Source organism: Pogona vitticeps, chromosome 9 (assembly GCF_051106095.1).
Source record: "Pogona vitticeps strain Pit_001003342236 chromosome 9, PviZW2.1, whole genome shotgun sequence".
In the NCBI taxonomy this organism is placed as follows: domain Eukaryota; kingdom Metazoa; phylum Chordata; class Lepidosauria; order Squamata; family Agamidae; genus Pogona; species Pogona vitticeps.
In genome coordinates, this window is record NC_135791.1 from 20,691,565 (window position 1) to 20,709,808 (window position 18,244).

At 43.3% G+C, this 18,244-nt stretch overlaps 1 protein-coding gene across 1 annotated transcript; it reads left to right on the forward strand.

The window, feature by feature from the left end:
* Positions 1-3,840: 3,840 nt before the first annotated feature.
* Positions 3,841-13,469, forward strand: LOC110086510 (chemerin-like receptor 1). Its single transcript, XM_078380300.1, has one exon. The coding sequence runs from the start codon at positions 12,371-12,373 to the stop codon at positions 13,451-13,453; it is 1,083 nt and encodes a 360-aa protein (XP_078236426.1). The 5' UTR covers positions 3,841-12,370; the 3' UTR covers positions 13,454-13,469.
* The last annotated feature ends 4,775 nt before the right edge of the window (positions 13,470-18,244 follow it).

Sequence of the window (18,244 nt, forward strand, 5' to 3'; positions counted from 1 at the left end):
CACTTTATCCATTACACCACATATATAAGCAGTAGTTGCCATCTTTGGTCTTCTAGATGTTTTGGATTTCAGGTGCCAAAATCTCATACCATTAACCATGCCAGGTTGGAGTTCTACGTAGAAGCAAAAGACCAAGACATCACTCGCATACCTGGTTGTGCAACCAGCGTGAAACGAAACTTGTGATCAGCGCTTCGTTAATTTGCTTCAACAAGCAACCATGGCCTCCATGTTTTTGCTTACGGCTGCGTACAAATCAAGATTCTGGTCTCGGAGGCCCCAAAGTTGAAGACCTTTGAGCTACAGACTTGATCGTTCAAGGTTCTGGAAGAACGTTGAAATATCAGATGTCTATGGCAAATGAGTGAAAGTAAAGAGTGGGATCACAGATATAGCCCCACTCACATCCACTCATTCTGAATGATGATGTTGCTGTGTTTGTTTGCAGGTATAAGAAGTAAACATAAATCAGCTATGGATGTTCAACAGCTGGATTTCCTTGGTGTAGTTCCACTATTTCCAGCCACTTCATTATCTCTCAATACTACGGCAATCAGCTTCTATTCAGATACAGTGGTGCCTCGCAAGACGAACACTTCGTTTTACGACGAAATCGCATAACGACAAAGTTTTGCGATCGCAAAATGATGTTTCCTATGGGGTTTTTTCACTTTGCTATGATCGGTTCCCTACTTCGCTAACCGATCATCACAAAAATGACAATTTTTGCACAGCTGATCGGCAGTTTCAAAATGGCCACGGGGAAAAAAATAGCCACCCGCTGTTTTCTGGGATGAATTCCTCGCTGCACGGGCAACAAAAATGGCCACACTATGGAGGATCTTCGCTGGACGATGAGTTTCAAGCCCATAGGAATGCATTAATCGGGTTTTAATGCGTTTCTATGGGCTTTTTAAAATCGCTTTATGATGTTTTCGTTCTACAGCGATTTCACTGGAACGAATTAACATCGTAATGTGAGGCACCACTGTATTTGATTATATCACCACAAAAGAAACCACCCTTGTCTCATTATGGAAGCTAAGCAGGATTGGACATGGTTAGAACTTGAATTCACACTCTTGTACACATTATCACCATGTATGGGTGTGAAAGCTAGTCAGGAAAGAAAGTTGGCAGGGGAAAAAATAATTTGTTAGAAATATGGTGCTGGAGGAGAGCTTTGCCAGTACCTTGGACTGCTAGAAAGATAAATAAGTGGACTGTAGACCAGATCAAGCCTGAACTACTTCGGCAGGCAAAAATGTTGAAACTGAGGCTGCCACGCTTTGGGAACATCATGAGAAGGCAGGGCTCTCTGGAAAAGACAATAATGCTGGGAAAGGTTGGAGGCAGCTGGTAAAGAGGAAGGCCAAATACAAGATGGACCGACTTTGTAAAGGAAGTCACAAACTTGATTTTTAAAAAGCTGATCAGGGCAGTTGAGGAGAGAACATTTCAGAGGCCACTCGTTCATGAGGTTGCCATCAGTTGTGGGTAACTTTATGGCACACAACAGCTTCAGCAGCAGCAACAACAACAAATATAACAACAGAACTTGAATGGGAGACCTGCAGGAAAACATTGAGGCTCTCCCTGTAGGGTAAGGGTTAAGGAACAAATCTTGGCAGAAATCTCAGAGAGCCAAGATCAGAGCTGATGATGATGGGAGAGAAGAACCAAGAAGCTCATTGAACACCAGGTGGCTTCTTATGTTCTCATCGTTCTTGTAACTCTTGATATATACATCCTAGCCATGCATGGCTGATCTGTTCGCCTTAATTTCAGCTCTTATCCATTGTGAGTGAACAGAGGAAGATGGGGAAGACTGCCCTTCTCTCTTTGTCAGCCTTGAATCTTCCAGCCACCTTTCGTAAAGGTCAAAATCATCCTAGTGCTTTCCTCTGAAAACGCCACCTCAGCAAACCCACTAATCCTCACATATTAGCTCTAATAGAAGTTCATCATATGAGAGATAATAACAGTCTCCTTCTTCCCAGAACTGAGTTTATACTGCCACCTAGGGACTATAAGCGTCTTTGACCAATCTTATCATTCCTCACTCAGCTAATTTTTGTTAATTTTCCCCCCTCCATTTTATTTTTGTTAATCTGATTCAAGAAAACCACAAAAGGCTCTGTAGCACTTAAGATTAATAGAATTATTACAACAAAAGCTTGCTTTAGATCACCTTCTTCAAATATATTGGAGAAATTAGATTGCAATTAGAGATGGGCACGAAATGCCGGTTCGGCAATTCGTGTCGGTTCGTTTAGCAGTCAAACAGGTCTTTGGTGTTTTAAAGCCCCGCCTCCTCCAGTGGGCACCCACTCAGGGGCATCGTTCCAACTTCCCTTCTCCGCCTCCCCCAGGTGCTGCTTCTGACTGGGTGTCTGCTGGAGGAGGCAGGGCTTCAAAGTGCCAAACCCCTGTTCAGCAGCTAAATAAACTGCCAGATCATGCCTGGCTCCATTTAGAACCTAATTGAGCCACTCCTTGAACATCTCACATAAATCAAAACTCTACTAGGGTGGCCAGAAGTTGGGAGAAACTTGATGACATACAGCAACAACAAAATTGCCTCACAGGACAAGTTGCTAGAGAGCCGGGACCTACTTCAGTGACATGTCAGAACATGTATCATTGATATGAATTAGGTGCAACTTTTTTTGAAAAAGAAAGTGTGGTTGCTAATTCTAAATCCAGCTACATCAATTCTATCCTGCCAGATTTTCAATTTGTTTCATTCGTTAATTTCATATTTTTCACACATCTAGAGGAGGAGAGCCTGGCCATTTCCTGCACAGCTTCCTACAGAGGCTTTCAAATAAGTGATCAAAAGGTTGAGCAGACGCAATTAAGGGATTTTTGTGAAGAAGGGGCACGTGCGATATCAGAAGGGTCTGTATTGTTTCATGGATACAGCCAGCACCTCAAACTCTGCATAGTCTCTGCTAGACTTCTTGGGGGAACCAACAATGGGCTCTCCAGCACCTAGAAGCCAAAATGATGTCTTGGATGCGAATAGAAACAACAGCAGAACTTGGAAAAGAAGTGGTTGCAGCCGACAGCCCCCAAGCCAAACTGGCCATGGCATGTTGGCACTTCTAATCCACAGACAGACTCTGGATAATTGTAGTTAACGTTTGCAGTGTTTTGAATTTCTGATTAAATTCCTCTTGCTGCATAGCAGACATGCAGGGATTCACAGAGCAGAATAGTTTCCAGTTCCCCAGAATGGTCCACCCCTTTTCTCATCAACAAGTCTCAGTAACTCACTCTGAGACATTAGTAGAGGAAAGAAGAAAAATCTTTTTCTTTGCTTAAAGTTGTGAACAGAACAAACAGCGAACTGACAAACTGCTTCCAGCAGCAGACTTCAACAGATTCTAAAGATACCGGGGGGGGGGGAGGAGCACTGAGCAGAGAGGCAGGGTTCGCTTTGAATTCAGAAGACGAGATGAAACAACTGGATAGTGCTGGGTAGACTGACAGTCATCCAAGCCCAGAAAGGTCCCTCCCTGCCACAGCTTCTATAGGTAGCGTGCAAGGTAGTAAAAAACCCCAACACTAGCATGGTTCATTAGACTAAAACAGGGCCAGTCATACAAGGAGAGACCGTGGGGGATCAAGTCTCAACTTTGGCCCAAACCATTGAGATGTCCAGCAATTAAACAGGGTTGAGCAGGGGTCCTAGTTCGTCACTCTGTCCACTGCACTATATTGGGTATTGAGCTACAGTGGTGCCTTGCTAGACAGTTACCCCGCATGAAAGTTTTTTCGCTAGACATTGGCTTTTTGTGATCGCTATAGCGATTCGCAAAAGTGATTCCTATGGAGGAATTTCACTGGACAATGTTTGGTCCCTGCTTCGCAAACTGATTTTCGCTAGACAACAATTTTGACAGCTCCCTTCGCGCTCGCAAAACGGGTGTTTTGGGGACCTAAGCTTCGCAAGACAGCGATTTAAACAGCTGATCGGCGGTTTGCAAAGTGGCTTTCCTACGGCCGATCTTCACTAGACAATGACGATTCTTCCCCATTGGAACGCATTAAACAGGTTTCAATGCATTCCAATAGGGAAATGCTTTTTGCTAGACAATGATTTCACTAAACAACAATTTCAGTGGAACGGATTATCATCGTCTTGTGAGGCACCACTGTATTTACTACCTTGTTCTTTTTTGCTTCCAACCATTCCTCCAGCACTACAGAATGTTGTGTAAACCAAAAGTTTGCATAGACCTACAGCTGTCGAAGCTGAGCAGCTGAAAGATCATTTTCATCAGATAATGTTTTCAATACTTCGGGACCCTTATGGTGCCAGCCATCTATTCGAAGCTCGTAAATTAGTAAATACATAATGCAGAAGTTCATTAATTCGATGATTCCGTCTACTCCCTGAGCCATATGTTGTCTGTTTTTCTTTGCCAAAAGTTGGCCTTCGATCTCTATCCCTAATCAGCTCCACACTTCCTCATTACCGACGCTCCAGATTCCTGGGCGGTCCCTGGCAAATCGTGCGAGGAAGAGAGCTTCCCTTGTGAGGAAGAAGGAAACTCCTGGGAAGGACTTGAAAAGCAGCCGCATGTCTTCTAACTGCCTACAGGTGGCTTGGAAACCAAGCTGCTACTTAGACTGTTGCGCTATCAATGACAACAGGAAAGCTTCCTTCGCTCAGAACACATCTCTTGGTAATGATATCAGTGGAGGACAAGGGAATGGAAAGCACAAGGGAGCTAAACTGTAATCAGATTGACATTCTAGCAAGATATAGATTAATATTTACATCTTATGTACCGACACTGCTGATGTTAAGTACCAGGTGAAGCTGTTACTTGTGTAGAGAGCTATGGGGTTTGCATCAACTCCCATACCATCCTGGCTAATGCCTTTGATTCTTTGGAAACAGGGTGGAAATGGTTTCCATTATTTTACTGATTAAGTTGGTTTCCAGGACTGTAATCTCCCCCATGGCAGATCCCCCCAGAAACAATGAAAATGTATTAAAAGCATTATATTAAGAAGGAACAATTTTTAATAAAACCTGCTTCAGCGAAACACAGTGTCAGCATGCCTGCCGGCGGTGAACATAAATGTTCTCGATTAAAAGCTGGCAGGAAAAAGAAAATAGCAACTTACTGTGGGTGGCAAAAGTAAAATGCTTTTTAGAGTAACTTTCCAAGCTCAGTTAGATGACTTTTCCATCTCAGCCATTCCCCAGACTGACAATCCAAAAATCCAAATGCTGGAGTTGAGGCATAGCAATGGCTTACTTAAACTGTACACTGAATTCCCTTATCCTAGAATCATAGAATAATTGAGTTGGAAGGGGACCTAAAAGATCATCGAGTCCAACCCCCTGCTCAAGGCAGGAATCCAAATCAAAGCAGATCTGACAGAGGATTGTCCAATCTTCGCTTGAATGCCTTCATCATTGGAGGACTCACCACCTCCCGAGGTCATTGGTTCCATTGTTGTACTACTCTAACAGTGAAGACGTTGTTCATAATATTCTGATAATTATCCCCAACATCGAGTCATCTCACAGCTTCCTTGCTTGTTTTTTTCTCAACTTTATTTCATTTTGTTTAGCACAAGGTTTGGCCTCACCTGTTCCCAGAGATCTACAGGAAGAAAGTATTGCTTGTAAGTTGCAACTTACTTAAACAGACTACAGTGGTGGCTCAAAAAAAACTCACAAGTTTTTGGCAATGGGGTTGATGACTCACAAGACGAATGTTCCTATGGCCATGCTTCGCAAGACGAATGTTTTCCATTTTTTGTTCCTGCCTCATGTTTGCTGATTTTTAAATGTTTTTCTATTATGTTTAAAAAGTTAAAGTTTTTTTGATTGAATTTTTTAAATCATCTGCACAATACAGTATGTACCGCTTTAAAGAGCACTTAATAAACCCTTTGTAAACCAAATTTGACTTTGTTCTGACTTTTTTTGCCCATAGGAACACATAAATTAGATTTCAATGCATTCCTATGGGAAAACGCATTTCGCAAGACAAATTTTTCGCAAGACAACCTTAGCCATGGAACGAATTAAATTCGTCTTGTGAGGCACCACTGTATAATAAACACATGCCATCAAGTCAATTCTGACTTATTGCGGCCCCTTTCATATAGCAACAATGCTATATATCAAATTGCTTTGTTAGATGTTCCTTTGACAAACATTGTTATTCAAACGGCTGTTATTTTTTCATTACATTGCACTGCTTTGATTGCCTTTCACATTATTATCTAGTCATTTAGGTTGGAAATGTAATATGATGAAACATCGGCGATGTTCCTGCACAAAGAATTAATAAGAACATTTAATTTATTTTAGTAGTTATCTTCAGACTATTATATAGTATCTGTAATCCAATGCACACTTACTTAAGAGTAAGCTTGTTTCCTTTATTGGGTTCATTTCTGAGTATCAAGCTGCTGTGTGTTCCTATTATGGTGTTGCAGTTTTTTGGTAAGCTGCCTTTGAGTTTTGTGATCAGGCCCACAGAGATCAGAAATCATATTTTGTTTTAAGCAAAGAATGCAGCAATATTTCTGGTGTCCAGGGCTTTCTCTCCTACTTGGTGATATATGATCCTGTCTACAGGAAGATATGCCCTTTCTCAAAGCTATAGGATGTTCTGGGCAAATGTCAGCTTTACACTTTGCTTTCTGTTGTGCAAATTGTCAGCTGGGGGTGGTGTAGTCTGGATATCAACAAGGAAGGACTGCTTTCCAGCTGGAAAATAATACCGTATTTTTCCGTGTATAAGGCGCCCCCACAAATAAGACACCACCCCCCGACTTCCCTCATAGGGCTTGTTTTCCAGTCCCCTGATCAACCTTCTTGCCCTCCTCTGAACATGCCCCGGTTTGCTTGCATCCTTCTTAAAGTGTGGCGTCCAGAACTGGACACAATTCTCAAGGTGAGGCCTAACCAGTGCCAAATAGAGGGGGACTAGCACCTCGCCGGATTGGAAGATTATACTTCTTTTAATGAACCCTAAAATAGCATTTGTCTTTTTTGCAGCTGCCTTTCATGATTGATTCATATTCAGCTTGTGATCTACAACTACTGAAGAAAATGCGAGGGAAATAAGAAGCCAGAATTTTCTTTTAATGCAAAAAAGGACACTCGTCTGCAGAGGCTATGACATTTACAAAACTGGGAATCAATGGCTCGGGGGCAACTTGGATAAAGGAAGCTAATCCACCAGGAAAGTGGAGTGTGGCTTTCCCCCATGTCAGACTGCTTGCAGGCAGCCTAGCCCTGCCTGTGTCCTTATTTGTAACCATGCCATGGAGTGACATCCTTTTACTACTGCGAAGCCTCAAGGATGTCAGCATGGACGCCTCTGTCACTAGTCTGTTCTCCAGTTCCGTTAGATGTTAAATTCTTTGGAGTCATGCTGCAGTGTCATCGCACACAGGAGGAAGCAGGAGGAATGAGTCTCCCGCACTCCTGTTTTCCTTTAGCTTCCTGTTCCATTACCCACCCACACACCTTGTGATTTCTGACGGGCACCAGCTACTACTGACCTGGAGATGACATGAAGGGACTGAAAATAAGCGCATTGCAAATATAGTCCTGATTGGTTCCACTGAAATGTTAGAGCAGCATGAGAGCTACAGGAAACCAAGATAAATTGCAACGGACTCATCTCATGATGAGTTGTTGGAGAGATCAGAGACGCCGATGCGATGGAGCAGATGGTTAAACACACCAAAGCGCAAGGCAGACCATTGTAGCTAGTGGGGGGGGGGCAGGGGGATGACACAACTTTCAGGAGCCACAGGACCAGCACAAGATAATCATTCAAGAACCAGAGAGATTGCTGAGACCACAATGTTCCAGTACTGAGCGCGTCATCTCCTACCTCACTCCCTGCATGCCATCCCAAGCCTTGACATAGATCAGAAGCAAGCAGAATACATGATTGATGGAAATCTATCTTTTTGTTTTGATGCCCTGCTATCAGCCATTCCAAAAGGATTTCCTTACTCTCATCATGTTCACCGATGTCAGTCAGACACGGCTGAAGCAGTTGACCATGTGTTATTATATTGTCTCCTGGCACACTGGTTAGACTGCAGTACTGCAGTCAAACCTCTACTCGTAACTTGAGTTTAATCCCCAATGGATTCAAGAAGATGGCTCAAGGTTGACTCAGCCTTCCATCCTTTCAAGGTTGTCCTGGACTGTATTAATAAAACTCCCTCCAAGATGGCTGCATACTGATATGCTCCACAAAAGAGAGCTTAAATATCTTCATCAATTAATTGTTCTTGGAAGCAGATACTCCCTTTGCAGTGTGGACCCGATCATGAAACTAGAGCTGTCTTTACAGAATTTTTGGTCCTGTTTTTCTTGTGAGTTTTCATAATGTTTCAACAGTTCTACGTGGCTAATCTAGGATTAAGACTGACCGGTCGAAATCTACTAGACTTTATCTGCCTTTTGTTTCACAGCACTCTTACCAGAGAACTGAAGCACATAATGTAAGAAGCTGCGCTTTACAGAGATTGGTTTGTCTGTCCCTATAAACGGACTAGCAACAGCTTCTAAGGGTATCAGGCAATGTTCTTTTCTAGCTGCACCTTGAAATACTTGGCATTACCTAATAGTAGGAATGCTGGCAAGTCTTTGAGTCTTAAGTCCAAGTCTGAGCTTCTGCGTCCAAGTCCCAAGTCTCAAGTCCCAAACTTCGAGTCTGAATCTCAAGTCCCTCTTAAAAAGGGATTTCTGAGCTGGAAAGCCTCAGAGCCTTTCCTTCAAAGCCAGGAAGGAGTGGAAGCAGGGCTTCGTCTTCCCCAAAGGCTGCCTCTCGCTAGAGGGGAGACCACCTTCCTGTTGTGTCTTTGTAGGTGATGATGAGTCCTCCTAGGAACTGGGAGGGAGGCAGGAGAGAGAAGGACCTCAGATTCAAAAACTCAACTCAGAAAAATGGGCCCAGTCTGAATCAGTGGGGGAAAACAAGCAAGTTGATTCTGAGTTGAGTCAGCAACCTAAGTCAGACTCAACAGTGAGCTACAAGTCACAAGTCGCTTAAGAGTCTCTCACTCAAGGACTAACTCAATGCAATTTCACTCAGCTTCAAAAATCAGATCAGAACAATGGTCTCGGGATGGTATCGGGTTATGTATTGTCGTTGTCATCTTAGAACTGCAGAGTCCAGAGGGACCCTATAGATTATCAAGTCCAGCCCTTCTCAAGAGGCACAGCAAGGAACCACATTCTGCCTAAACCACGGATCTCTCCAACAGTTGCCTTCTATCAAGCCAAGTGGACTAGTGGGTTAGAGTTGTGGCAACGTGGAGTGGGAATTTGGGAAATACAGGATCCTGTTTGTATTTGAGCCATGCAACTCTGTGGATGATCTTTCAGCTTGACCAAGCCTCCCAAATGCTATGGGGCGGTATATAAGCAGCACACTTTGCTTTGCTTTGCTCCTGGATTTTTATAAGGATGAAGTGAGATCCAAGAAAGGAGCCCGGTGGTCTTGAACTCACAAGAGAAAAAGAAGGATATAAATGCAAAGAATAAATAAAGCTCTGGTAATTGGTATATATAACTCCGTATTGGTATGCATGGTAAAGGATAACAAAGTTGTATAACCTATGATATTTAAGGGAAAAAATATGTTTTGGTGATGGTTGCATGTTATTATCTTAGGCCCAGTTGAGAGACTTTTTTTTTCCAGGTGGGCATTTGTTTCTGCTGTTGGTGCTGAAAGGGGATAGAATTTACTGGGATTTGCATCCAAACTCCACTTCAAAAATTCCATTTCTCTTCCATTTAGGGAAAACATTGCTTCTTAAGAAATCCTGAAGAAAACTGTTTCTCTGTTAGAGCTTCTCTGCCGGAACTTGGTTTTTTTTTTTTTTCAACTGCTAATTGAAAACTCCTAATTGGGAGGCTGCCATGATGGAAATAAAGGAAATCAACCCAGAGTGCTCACTGGAAGGACAGATCCTGAAGCTGAGGCTCCAGTACTTTGGCCATCTCATGAGAAGAGAAGACTCCCTGGAAAAGATGCTGATGTTGGGAAAGTGTGAAGGCAGAAGGAGAATCCAGGAGATTCAAAACAGTATTAAAAATAAGCCATGCTTTTAGGAAGGAGAAAAATGAGCAGAAAGTCACAAAGGAGAAAGCACTCTACTGAGAAAGAAAAGATGAACATTGCATGATGGGAAGAACTTGGTTCTTTAAGGAAAATAAATGCTAAGCGCCTTTAGAAGTTCAACTGTCCCCAGTGATTCTTGCAAAGAGCTGGCAGCAAGCTTCTACATCCCTGGGGGGGGGGGGGGAGTGTTGTTGTGGTCTCCTTCAGTTGTGATTGCCCTGATTGTGGTGCATCTTCAAAAAGACAGCAGAGATACCCCGAGATGAAACTGATAAATAAACAGGAAGGAACAGATGGAGGAACTCATTCAACTGTCCAGAAAAGCATCGACAGAAGATTTGCCAGTGGTCTTGCCAAGCTGGAGAGAACACCATCACATCGGGTGAGTAAGAACCTTCAATGGGAAGGGGAGGAAAGGAAGCAAAAGCCCATCCTGGAAGAGCTGGCCCAAAATATCCTGCTGCCTGAGGAGAAGGACAAGATGGTTTCCTCTCCCTCGTGGCCCCTAGAGAAGCTGAATGGGCTTCTACCTGGTGGCAACATGAGCACCTTCCCATCTTTAATAGGGCAGTCACAGCGGAAGAGTCTGTGAGCTCCAACAGAAGCCCGGCCATTTCCTTTGACAAAAAGAAATGGCCGAGGAACTCAGAAGGAGCTTTAAGGAAAGTGCAGCTTCTGCACCTCCTCCCTGGTCTGAAGCCTGAGGTAGTTGCCTCCCTCTGCCTAATAGCAGGGCCGGCCCAGAATACAGACACGTAACAGGGAGCAATGGCTGGATTTGAATCAGGGTTTCTGGGCTGGATTTAGCAACCCGTGACTTGAAGCAACTTGGTTGATTAAGATGCCAGGTGTTGTGAGCTTTCTTCTGAACCATCCATGAAAGAGCTGAAATGGAGATCAGAAATGGTTCTTATGTCCTGAACTGATACAGGTTTACGTACGTTTCATTCTAATGTTCACTTCTCTTGTCTTGCATGGTGGGAGGAGAGAGGGTTAAAGGTCATGAGATGGGTTAGAAAATGGTCTAGGCAATACTTTTTAAAAGTTAAGCTGCATTTTCCAGGTATCGGGTTTTGTCCTCAGGTTTTGGAGACCATTCAGATTTTAGGCTTGAAAAGCCTGAAATCTGAGAGGAGGAGATGTTGCCAGCCAGCTCTGCCCTGATTTTAGAGTCCCTTCTCATGGCTTCAGAACGTAGGATTCAGATTTGCTGAGAATCACCCTCGCCTTTTTTTCCCCATTCCTTTGCACACTTTGGACTTGTTGTGGCTGGGATTCACACATTAGCCTTTCAAGTCATCACGAGACTCTCTCCACATCAAAGTTCAGTCAGAATGCTTATAAAAATATCCTTTAAAAGTCACATTTCAGACCCTTCCTTGCAACACAGCGAGATCAGGAATTCCAAATATGAGGTTGGTGGGACTCATTTCCAGCTCCTCTCCTTGTGCACAGGAACGCAAGTCCGGACCTCGTCCTTCCATACTAATCTGTGCACATCACTTTCTTAATATCATTTCTATTTAAGCAGAAGGCAGTGGTTCCCAGCCTTGGGTCTCCAGATGTTCTTGGACTACAATTCCCAGAATTTGGCCAGCACAGCTAATGGTGAAGATTTCTGGGAGTTTTAGTCCAAGAACATCTGGGGAACCAACATTGGGAACCACTGGCATAAGGGACCTTGTGGTGCTTTTTGCTTTCTAAACCTGTCACATCCAAATAGTTTCTGAATACAGTTCCTAAATATGGAAGGGCCTTTCCATGCGCATGACTTCCTGTCATGGCTCCAACACTGCTTGAGGGTCATAGACTGTATGTACCCATGTGAAGGGCATATATACCCAAGTATTACTGTTCTGCTCATTTTATAGAGATATACTGAAAGAGTTACTTTTTCTTCATTAGATAACAAATGGAGCCAGTCCTCCGATTTTTTATGTATCTTTTCTTCTTGCAGCAATTAAAGTAAGGTTAAATATGATTTCAAAACTAATACTTTGCAGACTTCCCCATTTATTTATTTATTTATTTATTTATTTATTTATTTATTTATTTATTTATTTATTTATTTATTTATTTATTTATTTGGAGAATAGATAAATATTTGATTATTATGTATTCATCTTCTTGGTTTTAGTATGTTGGCTTTATGTGTCGTACCTGTGAAGGTATGTGGCTAATGCAAATAAATACTCTTATCCCACAGAAAGAGACAGTGGAAAACTTTGGAAAAAAAAATCATGGATTCCTTTTCCTCTTTCTCCTATGATGACTTTCCATCCTCACTGAACAACAATGACTCCTACAATTTCAGTTGGAATGGAGACTGGCCCTCCGATTCTTCCCATCACATTCCCCACCTTTCGGGCATGATGGAAATGGTTTCCGTAGCAATTTACATCATTGTCTTGCTTGTGGGGGCCACAGGGAATGGTGTAGTGATCTTCCTAACTGGTTTTCGCCTGAAGAAGACGGTGACCACCATATGGTATCTCAACTTGGCCGTGGCCGACTTCATTTTTGCTGTTTGCCTCTCCTCAGAAATAGCTTATTTAGCCCTGAAAAGTTGGATTCTGGGAAGACTGATGTGTAAACTTGACTCTGTGGTCCCCTTCCTTAATATGTTTGCCAGCGTCTTCTTCTTGACCGCCATCAGCGTTGACCGCTGTGTTTCAGTGGTGCACCCAGTCTGGGCCTTAAACCATCGTACCCTTCAGCTTGCTTCATTCATGGCTGTGGTCATCTGGGTGATGGCTTTGTCTCTCAGCTCACCGTACTTCATCTTCCGGGACACAGAAGACTCAGAAGATGGCACTGCCCAATGCATTTACACCTTCAGTTTGGACAACGATAGTGATCTATGGAAACACCGTTTCTTGGTGGCTACTGAATTTGTGCTTGGCTTTCTCATCCCCTTCACCATCATTCTGACCTGCTACTGCGCCATTGTCATCAAACTAAGAGGGAAAATCTTTGGCCGATTTAGCCGATCCTTCAAAATCATCATAGCCATCATTGTAGTCTTCTTCTGTTGCTGGTTTCCCTACCACCTCTTCTCTATTCTTGAAACACTGGAGGATGACAGCCTTGCAATGAAATACATCCTTGATCTAGGCTTTCCACTGGCTTATGGACTGGTTTGTCTCAACAGCTGCCTGAATCCCCTCTTGTATGCTTTCCTTGGGCTGGACTGCAGAAAAACCAGCAAGCGGTCCTTCCTATCAGCCTTTAGAGGAGCTTTTAGCGACAGCTGGACCGTGCCCTCTTTCTCCAGCAACAGAAACTCTAGCTCCACATCAGGAGTGGAGTCCACCATGGTTTGACATGTCTTCCTACATGCTCAGCAAGTCTATGTGAATGTTTCATACACTTAACCAAATCTATACCCTGTTCCAGGCCACTGTGTTTACAAAACTGGCTTTGTACAGCTTGTTGGATATCTCAGAGACATGGAAGAGAGGGCCTTTCTGCAGATGGGCAGGTTCATCTCTCGGTCCAAAAGTTGTTCTGCTGTTCCAATCCCTGCCTTCTCTGGCAGGTGCTCACCCAGAGACAGTGCCCAGAGGAGGCAGGGCAGGGAATCCAAGGCACTGCTTTTGAGTGGCCCACCTGCCTAGGAGGTGGGGCTCAGAACATCTGTTGGACCAATGGACGAACCAACATGAACCACTGAACCAGCAGTTCATGCCCATCTCTAGTGATCACTTGGACTTCATCGCCTATTAAAAACAAAAATGAAAAAGCAACAGCATGCATGGATCAAAGAGGGTGCAGATTTACATGAATTTTGCAGATTTACATGAATTTTTGTGTTTTTTTAAATTGCCTAAATCTAATTAGTAACACTGACAAATCCCTAGAACAGACCTTCATAGAATCATAGAATCATAGAAAAGTGAAGTTGGAAGGGGTCTATGAGGCCATCAGGTCCAACCCCCTGCTCAATGCAGGAATACAATCGAAGCATATCTTCCAGGTAATTATCTAAGGTTTTCTTGAATACCTCCAGTATTGGTAAAGGTAAAGGTAAAGGTTCCCCTTGACAATTTTTGTCCAGTTGTGTTCAACTCTAGGGGGTGGCGCTCATCCCCGTTTCCAAGCCATAGAGCCAGCGTTTTGTCCAAAGACAATCTTCCGTGGTCACATGGCCAGTGCGACTTAGACACGGAACGCTGTTACCTTCCCACCAATTTATCCACTTGCATTTGCATGCTTTCGAACCGCTAGGTTGGTGGGAGCTGGGACAAGCAACGGGAGCTCACTCCGTTGCGTAGATTCGATCTTACGACTGCTGGTCTTCTGACCCTGCAGCACAGGCTTCTGCTGTTTAGCCCACAGTGCCACCACATCCCTTAGTATTGGACCACTTGCCAACTCCTGAGGTAACTGGTTCCACTGTCGTAACAGGACGTTTTTTCAGATATTCAACCAAAATCTGGCTTCCTTTAACTTGAGCCCATTGTTACATGTCCTGCACTCTGGGGATGATTAAGAACAGATCCTGCCCCTCCTGTGTATGACAGCCTTTCAAATATTTGAAAAGTGCTATCATATCACCCCTCATTCTTTTTTCCTCAAGGCTAAACATGCTCAATTCTTTCAGCCTTTCCTCATAAGGCTTGGTTTCCAGCTCCCTGATCGTCCTTGTCGCCCTCCGCTGAACTTGTTCCAATTTGTTAGCATCCTTTTTGACATGTTGTGTCCAGAACTGGACACAATACTCAAGGTGAGGCCTAATCAATGCCGAATAGAGGGGGACTAGCACCTCACGGGATTTGGAAACTATACTTCTATTAATAGAGCCTAAAATAGTGTTTGCCTTTTTTGTAGCCACATCACACTGTTGGCTTGAGCTCAGCTTGATCCGTGTCAGTTCAATTCGGCACTCGGCTCAGTTTGGTGTGCCTTCAGCTTGGCATGCCAGGCTAGCTGTCAAACCTTTCCATCTGCCCCAGACCATCCTCTGTGTCAGCTGTCCATCAAGCTCTGAAGTGCCTCCTCTTCTTGCCAGCCTTTAATTTACCTGGATGTCTTTGATGTGCCTCGATAGTTCTGATTTATTCAGGTCCTCTATTTATATCTGCTGAGGTCTATTGGTGCCTAGTCCTATAACTAGCTGCTGTTTTATTTTTTTTTAATCTGCTTTTAACTAGCGTTTCAGAAAAAAGGGACAACAAGTTCCAGAACTACCCAGCCACTATGGTTATTAGCCATACTGATTAAGGGAATTCTGGGACTTGTAGTCCAAAAGCATTTCCCCAAATCTGTTTTTGCCTTTTTTTTCTCTAATATTTGCAATTTGCTAATCTATTTGCGTCCGTGCCTTTAGATATCTTGAGCACCAAGCATGGGAAAGGTAAGCTGTATACATTTATAATTGCCAATGTGACTGGATAGCTCAGCGACTTAGATCTGTGGCTGCAGAGCCAGAGGTTGGAAGTTTGATTCCCTATTGTGCTTCTTGTGAGTAGAGCCAGCCTGTGTGGCCTTGGGCAAGTTGCACAGTTCTAGGACATCCCCAGAAGTAGGGAATAGGAAACACCTTCTACTTTCTACCTAGTAAATCCCGGAAAGGGTCTCCATAAGTCAGAACCGACTTGTTGGCACATGATAAAAAAATGTATTTTAAATATCCTATTTTGTTTCTTGGTATTAAAAGGAGCAAAGGAGTCTCACTGTATGGCTGGATGAAGTCTTATTTCTTTTCTAGCTTTGAAACATCTGCCTTGTCTTTTCTGAATGCTGTTATACTCTAACCGGAAGCCCTATGGATCTGGACCTGATTCGTAAGGACTGAACTGTTGTAGAGCTTTGAATTTCTGGTTAAATTCGGTAGCTGCACAGCAGAAGTGTAGGGATTCACAGAGCAGAATAGCTTCATGTTCCACAGAGCAGTCCATCCCTTTTTCTCATTAATTGCTGTTTGCAGTCCCAATAACTCACTCCGAGTTATTAACTGGACAAAGAATAAAAGCTTTCATTTACTTACAGTGAACAGCAAACTCAAAACATGACTGCTTTAAGCAAACCAATAACCCAACAGATAAAAGAGAGGAGGGGAAAGCTCTTAGCAGAGAGTCTGATCTCTCTCTGCATTCAGAGACAGGGAAGGAACAGTTGGTTACTGCTGGACCTATTGAGAGTTATCCCAGCCCTGAAAGATTCTTCCCAGCCACAGTTACGAGAGGTGGCAGATGAGGCTGCAAAGCTCCAGCAAGAACTGTGTGTGGATGAGGCTTGGATATGACCAACTGTGCATTTTTCTGACCACAGCAATGGGTTAAGGGAACTTCTTCACTATCTGGTGTATAATGCTGCAACATAGACATCACTCTGTCCTGCAAAACGGCACGTGTTTTGTTTTAATAAAACAGAATTGAAGTTAATTGCAGATTGTGGACCTCTCACCTGCATGTTTCAGTTCCTGTTCTTATTTTGTTTGCTTCCATATGTGACAAAAGTAGACCATGTCATGGGGGGGGGGAGCATGCTCAGTCTCCAGTGAATAAGGCCCTTAATTCCTTTCCCCCTGTCTTGTTCTGTCCCAAGCACTGATGCTGATGGCTTGTTCATCTCTCATCACCCACAGGAATCACCGTAAAAGATTATCCAGAGCTGACTGGAAAAAAACAGATGTACTGCATACAGTATGCTAACAGACAGTGATGTTAGATTGTGTATCAGTGGTTGGTGTAGGCAGGCTTCCTCCTTTGACACATTGATAGTCCACAACAGAAGGTTCTCTTCCACGAGCAGCAAAATATCTACAGATTGCAAAACAATTCCATCACTCCTCAGCAAGGCTACCCTTTTCCCTCAGCCTTCTGAGCAGAAGACGCAGGGACAAAACTAGTGAAAGAGGGTATGTCACAAATGTCTTCCTTTTTTTTTAACCCTAATTTCCTCTTTCCCTTTTCCTCACGTGTAGCTCACGCATGTGCAAAGTCAGTTATTTCCACATGCTTTTTTTCTATGTTTTTATAAACTAAGGCAGGGGTTCCCAACCTTGGGTCTCCTGATGTTCTTGGATGAAAACTCCCAGCAGCCTTCATCTCTGGGCATTGTAGTCTAAGTTGGGTCTATGGGGACCCAAGGTTGAGAACCCCTGTACTGAGGTCACACCCTATGACTGGTTCCTTCCTACCCTCTTTTCTCTAAGACCAGTTTCTTCATGGCAAACTTTGACCTGGAACTTCAAGCCTCTTAGCTTCATCCATGGTCTTTTCTTCAGCCTTGCAGAGTTGATGGAGCTCTTGTGGGCCCCAAGGCACCTGTAAGTCCCTCAAGGTTTTTCTTCTTGATTCTAGACCTCTCCCACATCACCGTGTCAAAAACAAAAGTCTTTGGTAGAAAAAATAATGAATTGCCACGCCTGGGAACCTTCTGCAATTCACCTTTTGAACCACCTGTAGAAGAGACACCTCTCAAGAAGTCAACAAATGGCGTTTGTTGCTTAAAGTGTGTTATGGCCTTCTCATGTCTTCTTAAGGCCTCCCCACCACCACTACCATCCAGTCTCTGACCTAGCATTAAAGGAACCAGCAGTTTGAATAGCTTCTGCAAAATCTGTTTGGTTGGTTTGTTGGTTTTCTAACCTGATAATCTAGCTCAGTGTTTTAAGAAGCTGAGCCAGAGTTTAAGAGTTTGATTCCTCACGGTGCCTCTTGACTGGGTCTGGACTTAATGATCTATAGAGTCCCTTCCAGGTTGGCAGTTCTAAGATTATTATTATATTCTTCCCAAAGACAGGAGTCAAGGCAGTTCAGCCCAAAGGTAAATAAGAGAACACAATTGCAACATAAAACAATATAAAGGGATCTCTTTAGTTTTTAGTTTAGTTTAGTTTAGTTTAGTTTAGTTTAGTTTAGTTTAGTTTAGTTTAGTTTAGTTTAGTTCAGTTTAGTTTAGTTTAGTTTAGTTTAGTTTAGTGAAAAGTTCTCTAAAACCACCAAACACACCTCGGAAGATGGTAGATTCCAGAGAAGGCACCTCAAAAGCCTCAAAGCCTAAGGATAGATTATGCTGTTTGAAATCCATGGTCTTCAGACAATGTTCATTTTCTCTGAAGGGCAGCAGGCCATTACCCAAAGCAAATTCACACTCAACAGACAACA

Bases quoted from the DNA above. Each gene is read 5' to 3' on its own strand.
- LOC110086510 (XM_078380300.1), top strand. From the start codon at position 12,371: ATGGATTCCTTTTCCTCTTTCTCCTATGATGACTTTCCATCCTCACTG.